The 15,000-nt window shown below is 38.7% G+C and overlaps 3 protein-coding genes across 6 annotated transcripts in view; 2 read left to right on the forward strand and 1 right to left on the reverse strand.

Moving 5' to 3' along the window:
• The first annotated feature begins 194 nt into the window (after window positions 1–194).
• LOC138016145 (uncharacterized) lies at window positions 195–2,807 on the forward strand. Its single transcript, XM_068863329.1, has one exon. The coding sequence runs from the start codon at window positions 476–478 to the stop codon at window positions 2,090–2,092; it is 1,617 nt and encodes a 538-aa protein (XP_068719430.1). The 5' UTR covers window positions 195–475; the 3' UTR covers window positions 2,093–2,807.
• A 10,219-nt stretch (window positions 2,808–13,026) lies between these two features.
• Window positions 13,027–15,000, forward strand: part of LOC138016632 (uncharacterized) — a 14,470-nt gene continuing 12,496 nt past the window's right edge. Inside the window, exon 1 of the mRNA XM_068863825.1 lies at window positions 13,027–13,315. Coding sequence (XP_068719926.1) covers window positions 13,180–13,315 — 136 coding nt within the window. The 5' untranslated portion in view covers window positions 13,027–13,179. The remainder of the gene's footprint in view (window positions 13,316–15,000) is intronic.
• Window positions 14,353–15,000, reverse strand: part of LOC138016633 (neuropeptide Y receptor type 1-like) — a 23,698-nt gene continuing 23,050 nt past the window's right edge. For all 4 annotated transcript variants that reach the window (XM_068863826.1, XM_068863829.1, XM_068863827.1 and 1 more), the window contains one exon: window positions 14,353–15,000. This exon is cut by the window's right edge and continues 1,722 nt beyond it. The gene's annotated coding sequence lies outside the window, so the exon portion shown is untranslated.

Below are 15,000 nucleotides of genomic sequence, written 5' to 3' on the forward strand. Positions count from 1 at the left end.
CGTTTTCCGTCAGCACCGTGAAATCCTTCTCTTCCTAACACATTCTTTTGTTTCAGTTCATAAAAAGGAATATGTTTATCAGCTGAAACCTTTGTTTGGAATGCGAAAGTCGCTCAAAAATAAATTATCGATTACTACTTCCTTTTTCACTGCAAGTGACGTCCCTGCCACACTCACTGTAAATATAAGGGGGACCGCCATACATGTTACACCCCTGGTAGTTCGAAACTTCAGCTCACTAGAACCAAAACTGAATTACATCTTCAAATCACCTTCAAATATCGTCTTCACCGAATGTTGATCAAAGAACTTCAGCTCTTTGGGGCCTCGTGGAGCTGTACTTCTGCTCAGTCAAGTTACTACTAACAATATCAGCTCAGCTGAATTTCATCACAAATTTGCCTAATTTAACAACTACATCTTTTGAACTTACAATTTACAAATTGTAGGGATCTTTTTGGATATAGAGGTCGAAATGACTGGCGGTACATTGACGGAGTTCTTCAGTCATTTATTTTTCAGTTTTACTCGAGGAGTAACAGAGAAATACAATCCCGACGAACCTGAATTCACAATAGAGGCTTTTGGTTACAATACTCTTGAAAGTACCGGTCGAGAATGGTATTATTATCCAATCGATGAACTTATTTACCAACAATACAGCGACAGGGAAGACATAATCTCGGACTTTTCGGCGTCTAGACACCTCAGAGTTGAAGTTATTGATGCGGTGACCCCGGAGGAAAACGAAATACAGAAAAATAAGGAAGAAGAAAAGACTGCCATGGCTTGGAAGCAACTAAGACCATCCGGTCTTTTCACTGTTTGTAAATCAATGTTTATTGCAGGTTTAATTACACTTTTGGTCGCTTCTATAGTGGGAGCAGTGTATATGCTGACCATTTACGTCTCGTTTAAAACAGTGCATAATCGCCAGTTTCGCCCAGTGAACACATGGTCATTAAGAATGCAATGGATGCGATCCGTGTCAGATATAATTGGTTGCGGTTTTCTCTATTTCTTTTGGTCCTTTTTTATATTTCTCATTCTTTTTCGCCCTTATCAGTTAATTGGAGTGAAAAGGAAACTGTGTTTTGCGTGCGTGTTTACTTATGCCTTGGATACATCTTATCGAGTTGCATTACAAGCCCTCGGGATATCCCATTCTAACATCTCTCGTCTACAAAAGATTCCTCTGAATGGCATTTTCCTCAGCAATCAGCTTCTCCAGATTTATCTCTTAGCCAATCATTTCTGCACTCGTTCACTTAGACAAAAGCTAATATTTGTCATTCGTATGGTAACACCAGGTTGTTTGTGCTTTTTGATGTTTTTTATGGTAGCTTCATTGATTTATCCGGTGTACAATAAACAGGGTGCTGAGGGGAAGCTGTTAATCGCAGTATTTGCTCCTCTTTCTGGGCTTCTCTTGAAAGTAACCTCGCGAATATGTGCTCAACGTTTCTATGACATCATTTACCCTGGATTTTCCTTCGTGCTATTGTCGCCGTTGTACTTTGTTTCAGCTCTTATCTTTCGAATTTTACAAGCGGATCTTGGCAATTTAAGATCGATCGTTATTATTGGAATCATCCATGGAGCTTCAGAAGTCATAGAACGATTTACAATGGTTGTGATTGATTATTTGTGCCATGCGCTTTGCAAGAGGAAATTATTGTCATGGGGAAGGTTCCGAACTCCTAGCCGGGAGAGACTAATGGCTGATATCGCCATTATGGGTATGTTGTCTGAATCAACTGCCATTGTGGCTGTTAACGGGTTTTTGATCTTGTATGATCTTGTCTTTACACAAAACGAAGCCCTTCTGGAGTTGTTTCGGTGTTTTGGCATCCGTACCTCTATTTCTCTACTGATTGAATGGTTTTTCACCGGCCTGTCTCTAGCGATTGTGACACGATATCAGAATATGGCTGTCATGGGTGTTTGGCAAATGCGTTGGAAAAGACACGTTTTAGTGGCAGTAGTCAACGTAGTGCCAATGGCCCTGTGGACTGGCACTAACCTTTTGAACATTGTGCACGAGCGTTTTCATGACACATCAGTGGTTCGCTGCGAGTGGCCCTCTATTTAGAAAACTTCTGACCACGTCAAGCATTTAAGGTAGATATAACAAGAAAAATCGTATAAATTGCTGGATACTTCTATGCATTGGGTTGGCGATACTCGTAAATGCAGTGAATTAACACGTTTTTTAAACTTCTCGTGCCCCGTCAAAGCAGGGAAAGAAAACCGAGTGCTTGATTAAGTTTCCCCATCTATTACAACGCTCGATATTTCCTTGTCCCGATTAAATTTATTTTGTTTTTTTTTTACGAATTTTCCATTGTTTCAGTTTTTTGCTGATGTCGCTGCCGGAAAATTGTTATTTACCTTTCGTTATATTTTTACTGCGGTTACGCACGCGGAATGCGTGATTGATTAGTGGGCGGACTTTTTATAACCTTTCGAAGTGATTGAGAAGTGAAATTAAAATAGTTTAAAACCCAAGCCGTGAGTGCTTTTTCGGTTGTGGACCAACCCCAAGAATAAGACTGTAACAGACCGAGTTTGTTTTTCTTCCGAGTAAAATACTACAGATAAAAGGTCGAAACTATTGTGTTGGGTCAGTTGTATCTTTTTCGACGGAAATAGAAGGAGGACAAACATTCTTGTATTCCTTTTATAAAGGTTTCAGTCAAATCTCTGTTAAAAGTTTTCTTTGTACTGATGGGGTACTAAAAAGTACGCATGCTGACGTATGTTTGACTAGGTTAGCATCTACACAAGAAAAGAAAATCATATATGCAAAAAAGTAGTGAATAAATCAAAAAGTTTGTAGGAATTTTTTTATACTCACAACTAAATATTGATGACTATGTTTAAAAATCTACTTAATCTTGCATGTCAATTCTCGCACAAATTATTAGGGTTAAACATGTTCTTGACCGTAACCAACTGGTAAAAGTAATAAATGCCTTAGTCTTTAGCAAATTACTGTACTGTTCTACAGTGTGGTTCTACAGTCAGTGCAGAATTTTTCCGCACGCATTATTACAGGAACCAGGAAATTTGATCACATAACCCCCGTATTAAGAGATCTACGTTGGTTTCCAGTTAAACAAAAGCTGTTTTTCCGTGACGCTGTCATGGCATTTAAATGCATGACTGGTCAAGCTCCACATTATCTACCGGGCGTGTGACTCGAAGTTGCCAACTATTAAACATCCCCCTGTATAAGACGAGTACCGGGCAGAGAACATTTTATTACCGTATGGTCCACATTTGGAACAATCTAGATCGTTCTCTTAAGGACGGTGCCTACTAATTAAAGATATTTTTGCCCCGGTTATGATTGTGCAGGAACTGTAGATCTTAACAAGTGTTATTAAAATCCAAAAAGGAAATTGGGGGTAACCAAGCATTTTTCAAAGATAATTCATGAATAATATTTGTAAAAATCTTTAAAAGACAAAGCAATGTATGGCGTTCTTTCTCAAAAATGCATGGTTACCCTCAATTTTCTTTTTGGATACCAAGAGTACTTACTAAGATCTACTTTCTCCGGATAGTTTCAAGACGCGCAAAAATATCCCTGTATTAGTAAGCATCCCCGATAGGAAACCCGAGTATCTCGAGATTCGCAGAAGGTATGCGCAATAACAATACTAGGCACCGTCCTTAAAACTGCAAAATCGATTTCTACTTTTAAATTTCACCTGAAAAATAAATTGATTACTGACTTTTTAAATAGTACGTTATGACAGCATTTTAGTATCTTATTAGTATTTATTTTATTACAATTTTAAATTAAGTATGTTGTGATAATATTTATTATATAACTAATTCTTAATAGGCATGTGTATATTGTTAGTCGCATTGTCACTGAAAAGCCCCACCTGGGGAGTGTCAATAAAGTATTGTATTGTATTGTATTGTATATTGACATTAAACAGCTGGTAAAAAAAAAGGCCCATCCGGACACTACAAAAACTTTGAGCTCTTTTTGCGCGATGTGAAAACCAATTCAAAATTCCATATTTTCCCTGGACGCTCTCGGCCATCCGCTTTCAGCCGTGGACAATAAGATCAGCTGGCATACCAGCCGCTTGAAGGGGTTTATTTACTTACTGGGAGTGGATTTTATGTTTGAAAGCAGTATGTTTTATTATCTGTCAATATTGATGCCTTGGACTGTGTTTGCTTCATTTAGGACCTTTTAGAGAGGGAATGACATTGAACTCAAATGGTCCTGAATATCACATTTTAATCCAAAATACAAAGAGGAACTATTATGTTGTATACATGAAAGGCTTGTTGGGCAGAAGTCCGAAGGACGATACTCACAAAAGTTCCCTTGACCTTAATTAATCAGGGAAAGTGGTAAGCAAATTAGAGCTGGCTTTTTGCGGCTATAAAAGTGAGCGCACCATTAAACTTTGACTAATCTTCGCTTCAATGATGTTCCAAGAATCATTTTCCCTTACTTCTTCTTCGCTCCCTTTTAATTTGAGAGCCAATTGTTAATTTGAAAGGAGGGACAAATACTGCTAAGAGAAGGGTTTTAATTAATTAATTATTTTTAGAAATAGAAAAGAAAAGTGAAATTATATCGTCTAACTAATATAAATCAGTTTACCAAGAAGTCTGGAACGTCCACAGTTCAAGCCGCTTTTCTGTTCACCTTTGGAAAAAGAAACCTGATGCTTGGAAACTTGAAACGTAAATGGCTTGAAGATTATTGACGTATAAATGTTGCCGGTAAAAACCGTTGTCAGATTGAATTTGCTTTTACCTAGGTTAAATTCGTGATCCTCACTTTACCCCTGGGTGCATATGCACTATTTTGACTATACCTAGTTAATGCACCTATCAGCCCGGCCCCCAAAAAGGACTGCCGAAAGCACCTATACCTTCCCTCAAGGTTTGTCTTACCCATCTCAACACATCGGTATCGGTTTCTGTATTCAGACACTTATCCGTCTCAACTTTACAACATAGTAAGGGAACAAAGAACTGTACCATGCACTCACCTGTATTCGAATCTATAGTCCTGTGCCTTCACCACTATACAACGATGAACATGCTTAACCCTAGTACACAGTTCTTTTCGTCATCAACTGAATTTACTTTGACTATACCTAGTACTAGTTCATTCAGCTATCAACCCCCAAAAAGGACTGAAAACACCTATACCTTCCCTCAATCTCTGTCTTACGTAACTGTCTTACCCTAACCGTGCTCAGAATACGACCAGGTTTTTGGTTTAAGCAAAAATCATTGTATAAGCTACAGTCGTGATTAATTTCATGTCGTTAACTTTAATTGATCTGTGCGTAGTGTGATGCTATTCTGATACAACTCAATTGAAACTTTCTTCATTGATTTATCGAGCGGAATTATTTTCCGTGTGTTGCTTTCACATCGCACTTTGCATAACTATCGGAAGCAAAAGTTATAACGGAATTCTCAGTGTTTTCATGATGCTTAGTTCGTTAGTCGATTTACATTTTCCAAATTCGAATGCCAAAGTACTTTGCAAGAGCAAAGGGAGACAAAAATATCTCTTCCTCCCCCCGAAAGTTACGTTCGAGGCAGTGTGGTCCAGTGGTTAGAGCGTTGGGTTTGCATGCGGCTGCTCCGGGTTCAAATCCCGTTCTTACCTCTGGCTTGGATTTGTTTCCGGTTGTCCCGGATTCAACTCCACCACGCTTTGTAAATAGCCAACTGGTTGCCTCCCGCCAGTTGGGGTTCTTAATAATGTTTCTGTTAAGTTTGAATTGTTACTTTCACCTTGTTAACAGTGGAGTGCCTGTAAACTAGCTTGATAGCTAAGTGCACTTCCACTATAAACAAAGCATTTACTTTTTTTTTTTATTTGTTATTCCTATGGTCGGACACTGGGCTCGCTGGTCGGATACTGTCCAGCAATGGACATCTGTATATATAGAAATACAAATTTCACCATGGAAACGAAGATAAAAACGCAAAGCTTGTTTTCATCATGTTACAGACTAAATTCTTGCGGCTAAGGAAGGAAAACTATAGCAGTTTTAAACTGAAGTGGTCGGATACTGGGCAACGTAGTGCACATTCAACCTGGGTAAAATGAGGATGATCAATTTAACCTACGTAAGAACGGATTGAGCCTGACAAGGTATTTTACCGGAAACATATTTTCTTTATAATGACCTTGTAAGGTCAAAATGCGAAACCTTTGTTTCGAACGCGGAAGTCACCCGGTTCTCAGGCATAATTACAATACTGTAGATAAGGGAAGAAATGAAGGAAAAAGATTCGTTTTCCGTCAGCACCGTGAAATCCTTCCCTTCCTTTTTTGTTCATAAAAAGGAATATGTTTATCAGCTGAAACCTTTGTTTGGAATGCCGAAGTCGCTCAAAAATAAATTATAGATTACTACTTCCTTTTCCACTGCAAGTAACTTCCCTGCTACACTCACTGTAAATATGAGAAGAAAAGAAGACCAGTTTTCAGTCGAACCCGTGAAATCCTTCCCTTGCGTTCTCATTTCTTGTTTTCTTTTTCTTTCTCTTTTTAAATTTCTGTATGTTGAGGTTTAAGGTAAAAAATCTTGCAGAGCTCTAGCATCACGAACAATCTGTTGATCAGGCGAGACCTTTGTTTCGTACGCGGAAGTTACTGGAATGATGGCCCAAAGACTACTTTAACACTTCCCGGCGATCCATGAGGTCGTCATCGACTGAAATCAATCGGGACCTTTTTCACAAAAGTTAGCGTTATGTCATAGGATGTGTTATTTTGGATCGCTTTTCTACACTGTGCGCTGATTTGAGCTTTTTGATTGTTTGCCGAATTTGACAACGGTTGATCGAATTCCTATGTTCGACCACTTCTGTCCACATCATGTATCCATGGCAAAATCCTGAGCGAAGCTTGGAAATCGAGCAGGCCTAGAACTTTGAGATCGTCACAGATGTGTAAATGCAGTGATTTTTGGCAGTATACTAGCAAAATTATCAACTTTCAGCGTGCCCAAGACTGGGCCCGACTGGGGAGTGATATTTGGAAGTGGGAGAAATTCTGCGAAATTCTGGACGAGCTAGCCGAGCAGTCATCGAATCTATCTTCACGCCTTTTTTCTCTCCTTTGTATAAGCTACAGGTTGAATTAAAATTCAGGTTAATTTTAATTTCTACCTGGGTTGATTTTTACAACCTAGGACACATTTTTTCAACCTAGGTTATATGAACCTTTTTGGGGGAATGTAATAAAAAAAATGAGCCTGGATTTTTAGGGGAGCGGGGGTAAGAAAGAAAATAAGGAAAAAAAATCACCTTCCTCCATCTTCCCCTTGACTTGCATTCTTCTTCCACTTCCCTTCTCTCCCTTTCCTTCCCTTCTTCCTTACTGTCCTTACACTACTACCAATGGACTGTGCCATTTACCCTTGAGCTTCCACAACATTCCATGTCGCTCCGATCCTGGGATTTCAACTACCATTTCGCACATGCGTAAATGACATAGAGTGAGATAAAAATTTCAGTTCATCCACACAGTATTATGAACTTCATGAAGAAGTTAAAGGGTGGCTAAATTTATTTGAAGAAGAATGAAAATGCTCTGAGTCTCCAGTCCAACAAAAACAAAAATTGCTTGCAAGAGGTGGGCTCTTGATTCTGAAGGACAAATAGTCAAATATTGTACGAAGTCTATTTACATCGCTATGCAAAATACACTAGGAACAAGGCATCATTTCTAGTCATGATAACAAACCGTTTTTCGCCGCAAACACAACGCTCGCACTGTGAAAAAAGAATGGTGGCGCGGGCAAATAGAACAATAACAAAAAAAAAAAACCTTTGCAGTTTAATCGAAGAAAAGAACTCGTCACCAAACAAATGCTGTCATCATCTTGGAGAAACCGCATGTAAAAAAAAAACATACCGCCAGAGCAATTGCCAAAATGCCGTATGAGGCTGTTTTCGGAATCTCTCGGAGAAAAGAAATCAAAAAGCCACAAATGAGTGGACAAGTCACAGCTAGTAGTGAGACATTGAATACAGAGCAGGAGAATGGTCAATAATTTGAAAAAGCGGATTAGCCAGACATTGAACGGGAGTGGTGTCTGACACTTCCAAACTGCAGACCACGCACTGCAGACTAAACCTAAATCACAGTTATTGAAAGCTAGCTAACCGCTCTAAAATGGGTGCTAAGACTTAAAATACTCAGTACTATTTGAAATGCGTGCTTAGACTTTAATACTGCTTATCAGCGCTATTTGTAGGCAGCCAGCAGTCTGCTTTCTGCAGTTATCATACACCAGAAAGGGAAGAAGAGAAAAGAAGAAGTTCGAACTTCAAGATTATGTGTCGCTGAAAATTAATGAAGTGGAAAAGGAAACGCTCCTTTATTCAAACTTGAAGGGGCTGTGCCAAAATAATCACAAAGTTTGGATTTATAACTGCAAATAGACTCAGAAATATAAATTTAAAAAAAAACAAAAAACCAAACAGTTCATTTGACATTCTCGTCACCAGAGCTTCGGGTCGCCCCAAGGCCCTGGGAAACTCTATGTAGGAGAACATGAGCCGTAGGGTTCTTATAGCCAAAAATTGGCTATTTAAACATTACGGCGCCTGCTCAATCCTCGTGCTTACATGAATGCACCAATTAGAGACGCTTTTAATTGTTCTTCACGAAAACCAATGAGAAGACACTTTGTTTCAGGGTTCCCCAGAGCTCTTCTCTCCCTCGGTCAAGAGAAGAGCTCTGGGGTCGAGATTGGGACGATGCCTACTATTGTTATTGCGCATACGTTCTGCGCATCTCGAGAGACTCGGATTTCCTATCGGTGATGCTTACTAATGCAGGGATATTTTTGCGCGGTTTAAATTTATGCTGAGAAAGCAGAACTTAGCAAGTGCCCTTGGTATCCAAAAAGAAAATTGGGGTAACCAACGCCATACGTTGCTTTGTATTTAAAAGCTTTTTGCAAATATTGTTGATTAATTATCTTTGAAAAATGCGTGGTTACCCCCAATATTCTTTTTCGATTTTAATACCACTTGTTGAGATCTGCTTTTCCCGCATATTCATAAAACCGCGCAAAAATACCTTTGAATTAGTAGACACCGTCCTTAAGGTGATTTCCTTGTTTTGCACCGCGCATCCCATACTGCACATAACATTGCGACTTCGGAGATTGCTTTTGCTGTTCAACAGCTTTTAAGAGCAATCATGATAACTCTTCTCGGATAAGAAGGTGTTTTTTCGGAACTTGCCCCAGACCTGTCGCGGAGAATGATCATTTTGAAACCGAAATTGCCCTTTGCCATCCATTTATCATCTTGTTGTGAAAAAACGAGCACGGTGACCCCCAATTTTAATGGTTTTATTTACTCATAATAGGTACACGGAGAACATATTTTGAGGAGAAAAAAAGTTGGATATACTAGAAGTTGTAGTATTTACCTATAAATGACGTGAAACTGCATTTGGAGCCTGATATTGAAAGGGTCTGGAAGGGTGACTGAGAGCAAGGCCGGATGACTGTAGCAAACCAATTTGGTTACATTTCTTTGCAAGATTGAGCAATTTGAAATCACTTTCTTAAAGATTATAGCCCGGAAAAACAAGCAGGTTCAAGTTTTCAGTAATATTTAGTAGCTTTTGCTACATAACAACAATTCTTTCGGTTGATCTATTGTAGTTTCGAACGCTTCTCGCGAAATTCGGTAAACAAACTCTTAGAATAAAGGGCATACAGCGCGAAAACAAGCACGGTCACCCCATCGTTTGATTGCATTTTTAAAATTTCCTGTGTATGAATATAAATTGTGCCAAGTTTGAAAAAAATCTGGATAGTACGTAATTTTCATGGGAATCACCTTAAAAACAAAATAACACTTACAAGAGCCTACAAAATGACTTCTAATCAATAGATTATGTAACCCTTTTTCCTGACTTTTCAAATGTTTTTACTTGCTTTTGATTATTACGAATTTGAAGTAAGCAAAAGATAGAGCAAATAAATAAGCACATTAAAAATCAACAATACGGCATGTATGTTTCAGTTGTTTTATTCCTTAGAGGATAGTTCAATATTGTTGCCCCCTGCCCACCTAAGGAGAGTCATCAATGAACAATATAATTAATGTCCTTCTAAAAAGCTCTGAGAAAGAAAAGTAGAATCGGTTATCATGCAAACTATGCCTAACCCCAACCTTAATGCTAACTATTTAAAAATCAGTGCCTATAGACTTAACAACCACTGGGGTTTTATAAAATAGTCATGAAAAATTTAATCTACACTAAGTTCATCCACTCACCTCTTGAATTGCTACTTCTAGGACCAATTTACTTACCAATATATTACACGCACTTGCTAATAATTGATGGGTTTTTGTTGATGTATCCTACTTTCAATTTCAAACAAGCTTAAAATAAAATGACCCGGGTTGCAATTAAAATTAACCTGAATTTAAATTTAACTGTAACGTATATATTAGACGACGTGTTTCTGAGGAAGGTGAAATGAACCGTCCCTAAAACCCATAAATTAAAGCACGCCACACAACACAGTAAACTTCAGGTGACTTTATTTATCTGACTGTCAGTAAAACGGATTTTGGGAAGAAAGGTTGCGACTTGAAGCGTTTATGGAGCATTTTCTTTTATCCGTTGAATCAAGCCAACATCAAACGTGCAAATGTTACCAACCGTCGAAATCTCTTCCGCGTGACTTCGTTTGGAGACTTGGACAGTTTGTTGCTTTTACATTTTGTGCATGTACGTTTCAACCAAGGTCCTAGAGGCAACCACATGGTTTTTGGTGATACAGTGGAAGTCTTGGGTTTTCTTTGGAGTGGTTTTGTGTTAGACATTCAAAGTTTACAGAACCATTGTTAGGATTGCGATGAGATAATACACATTAAAGAGACCACTAGAACCCAAGAAACTCTACCCCTCACAAAAGCGACGACAAAAGATTGGGAGGGGGGATCATCTAAGGTACAAGGGTCACAACATGGACATATTTCTATCTCCTTGATCGTTTCGAGAGAAGAGGACTTGTTTAAAAGGAAATCTATTGTCGGGCCTCAGGATTGAGCCTGGAAGTTGGATATACGCCTCTCACAACCCACGGAACGTTTTCCTTGTAATTCTCAATACAGAAATCGCGCCACAGAATTTCCGATTTTATCACTTAAAGATTACGTGATGGAAATTAAAACTTGGAAACTCTCTTTTGTTAAGATAATTAGCTGCTCATTTACCTGTCCTAGAGAATTAATGAAGCACCTGTTGCGTCACGTGTGGCGTAAGCTGTAGTTGATAAATTTTTGATTGGGTCACCCACTTTAAAGTTCCTAAGCAAATCAGTTCATGGATCATGAGCGGGATCGCTAAAATGAAGCTTTTGTCTTACTTCCTTTTCATGGTTTTAACATTGGTTGCAGTTGATCCAAGTCAAGAAGTCTTAAAGGATTCCTTTGCTTCATCAAACAGGAGTCTTGATCTGATTCCAAAGAATGGATCGTTCGTTAAGGAGGACACACTGAGGCGGATTAACACAACGACTGCGTTGATAATGTTATCGGTTGAGATTATTAAGAATGGAAATCACACGAATAACACTTTGCCTAAAGATACCTCAGAGATATTTGTGATGGACGGAGAAAGGTCCGATGATATCTCAATATTTGAAACTCCCAAGGCGTCCCCGTATTTTCCACGTTTTAGTGAGATTTCGATGAAAACACTGTACTTTATCGTTTGCATGTGTTTGGCAATCTTGCTGCTTATGATTGTCAAACTTCTTGTATCACGAAGAGAACGCAAAAAGGATTATGACTTGGTTACTAAAGGAGAGTTCGATGCTTAGAGGTTGGACGAACTAGCAGTGGGATTTTGAAGTTATTCAGGAAAACATTGGATTGACGAATTCTAATACCAGCAGAACTTTGCATTTGAAAGACGTCGTTGCTTTTACAAGCACTGCATTGTTCACTTTCAAGTTAAGACTAACCAAATAAACAGAAAACAGCTTTCACATTAGGACTTATAGTGTCGTTAACAAAGATATACGAATTTTTGACAAGCCTGGAGAAACTCTGAACTATTAGGCAAGTTACAGGATTTTTTTACGTATACGTTTTTTTAAGAAAAAGGGAAAATTAACGATATTCTGTAAGATTTTCTTCGTGAAAATGAAAAAATACTCTTAAAATGCTTAATATTTGTGTCTATTAAAGAGGCATTTTTTTGTCGAAATGAAGAATTTTGATTCCGTTCTTCAAACTGGCCCAGTGTTAACAGGTGGGACAATCTGAACTGTTGTCCAGTTACTTATTTCAAAAAAACGTGAGGTAATACAGTGCATAAAGGTCCTATCTGTAGGTCCCACGGCCGCAAGAATATCGCTTAAATTTCGTTAGGGTAACTAACCTTAGTTTACTAAATGCTTTCGATGATCGGCCTTTTAGTCTTGGGATCCAGAGGTCCGGATGAAGGTTATGGTACAGACTTTAGCCGAACATCATTTATCAACTGGTGAGAAATCACTTGGTTTCACTGTTTTGGCTAGACTCAAATGATCATTACAGTGCAGATGACATGTGCTCAGGTTGTTGAAAAGTCAATTGAAAACAGTATTCTTTCTCGGGACTACACTCATCTCACTCACACGCATCGATAATCAAATCTTGCCAAGATATGCATGTCATTTCTTTTGCTTAAGTCTTATTCAATTTTAACATTACCAGAAATCGGCGACATTTTGCACCCGCGAAGTATTTGGCACGCGGTTTCAAATTATCAAGATGGCGGCATAAAGAAAGCAGTACATAGAAAAAACAAGGACTGAAATAACACACTATCAAAGGATCTGAATCAATTTAATTTCTTTTGTGAGGTTGTCAATACAAGAGAGAATGAAAAAGGGGAAACTAGAGTCTGGGCTCCTGTTCGAATGACGATCTTAGAGAGAAGAAACAACTTCGTTTCATGCGTGTGACTTGGCAGAGTAAAATCAGGGCCCACAGTACACTTAGCCAGCGATATTCTGTATAATAATAATCATATATGAAGTACCCACCTGTAAAGATGGCGATCAAAACAAACTGGAGACAGAAACCCTACTTTTCACAAGGAATAATAAGCGCAGTGGTGCGTTTTGTACCGCTTTTATCGCAGAAATGGATGTATTTTTACCTCTTTTATCGCAATTTGGGCGGCAATTTGGGGAATGGATAAAGGCTAATTTTTATCACGTTTTAAAGTTTGAACATCGATCGACGATTAGAGAGGTCGGCACCAAGGATTCACATCAAGGTAGGCACCTCTGAGCTTTTTTGAAAGAATTAGAGAGCTCAAGGAACTGTAACAGCCGTTCGTAAAATGTGTTGTTGGCGGCACGTTGGCGAACTTTCGAGAGACCAAAACTACCGTAAATAATGATATGGTACGTACACTTTACATTTAGAGGTCGGCAAATGTCGTGTATGCCACTTTAGATCTGAAATTTCCACTTCTTCAATTTTCTCCATACATTTCTCTATAACGATCGGCAGCCATTCTTAGAGAGTGGAAGGTCTGGGTCGAGTCTGGGCGTCCGCCATTTTGTCTTAAATTTCTGGTAATGAGTTCGATTCAATTACAAAATCTAATGCTAGATTTAGAATTTGTTGTGACCAGGTAAATTTATCACCTAAAACAAGTTCTAGTGAATTGAAATGATCGTAAACATACAAGTTTGCTCTCAAAAGCGATCATGCAATTTACAAAATGACTTCAAAAGGTCAAATTACTTATTTAAAAAGTGATAAATTCTTGGGAAGCAAAAGCGATAACGAACCCGTACATTCTTTGTAAAATTTCGAATTTTTAAAGCATCATTGCTCAGAGATTATTTGCCTGGTATATCCCGTTCAAATTTTCAGAGATAGATCATTATGCCATGTAATTTCAATATTCAGTACTTTGTTTTTGACAAACTGATTAGAAAACCATAGCCTCCTGCTAATGAGGCAGAAAATGTAAACAAAGACTCCCTTATAATCACTGGCATAACTCGTGCATACTTATCATGCAGCCAAAAAAAGCTACGATGTTAACGAGCAACCCGGCACTTTCAAATGCGCGCGCTCACGATGCAAAACTTGTCTTTTCATTGTTAACACTAGCAAGATATCGGGACCTAAGCGATCTGTTAAGATCACCGATCGTTTCACATGTACCTCCGCAAATGTCATTTATTGCATAACCTGTACGTTATGCAATAAATTATACATTGGTGAGACAGGTAGACGACTAGGTGACCGATTCCGCGAACACCTTCGCGATGTTGAGAAGAATGACAAGGATGCATCTAAGCCAGTCGCTCGCCATTTTAATCTGCCTAACCACTCCAAAAAACACATGGCTATCTGTGGCCTTTCCCTACATCTAGGTACGACGGAAAGCCGCAAGAATCTGGAACAAAAATTCATCTTTCAAATCGGCACCCTTAATCCTCACGGTATTTACGAACGCTTTTCATTTAACTAATATATTCCTATTTTTCACGTTGCCATGTTACCACCAATAGCGTAGCTCCTACTCTACTATAAAAACTACACGTAACCCATAATCCCTCGATTCGCTCTGACGAAGGGCTAACGCTCGAAACGTCAGCTTTTAGAATCTCTGTACGGTGGCCAATTTACATTATCAACTCCGTTGATAAAACCAAATTTTTGTATAAAAAAGAAAAAGCCTAACGAAGTCCTTGCGTGTTACCTACGCAATTCAATGGAACAACAAAGTGTGACGGCGATAGCAATGACGATGTTCACGATGATGATGTTGATGATGTTGATGATGATTGATGTTGATGTTGATGATGATGACAATGATGATGATCGATGAGACGACAAGGGGTTTCACAAAACTGCAACAACCGTGCTATCAAAGCGTTTCCCGACGTTCCTCGGAGGCGACGTTTTCGTCATGTAAGGGCTCACAGAAGTTTGCAAGCG

Source organism: Montipora capricornis, chromosome 9 (genome assembly GCF_036669925.1).
Source record: "Montipora capricornis isolate CH-2021 chromosome 9, ASM3666992v2, whole genome shotgun sequence".
Lineage (NCBI taxonomy): Eukaryota > Metazoa > Cnidaria > Anthozoa > Scleractinia > Acroporidae > Montipora > Montipora capricornis.

Coding starts and splice junctions, on each gene's coding strand:
- LOC138016145 (XM_068863329.1), top strand. CDS start 476: ATGACTGGCGGTACATTGACGGAGTTCTTCAGTCATTTATTTTTCAGT.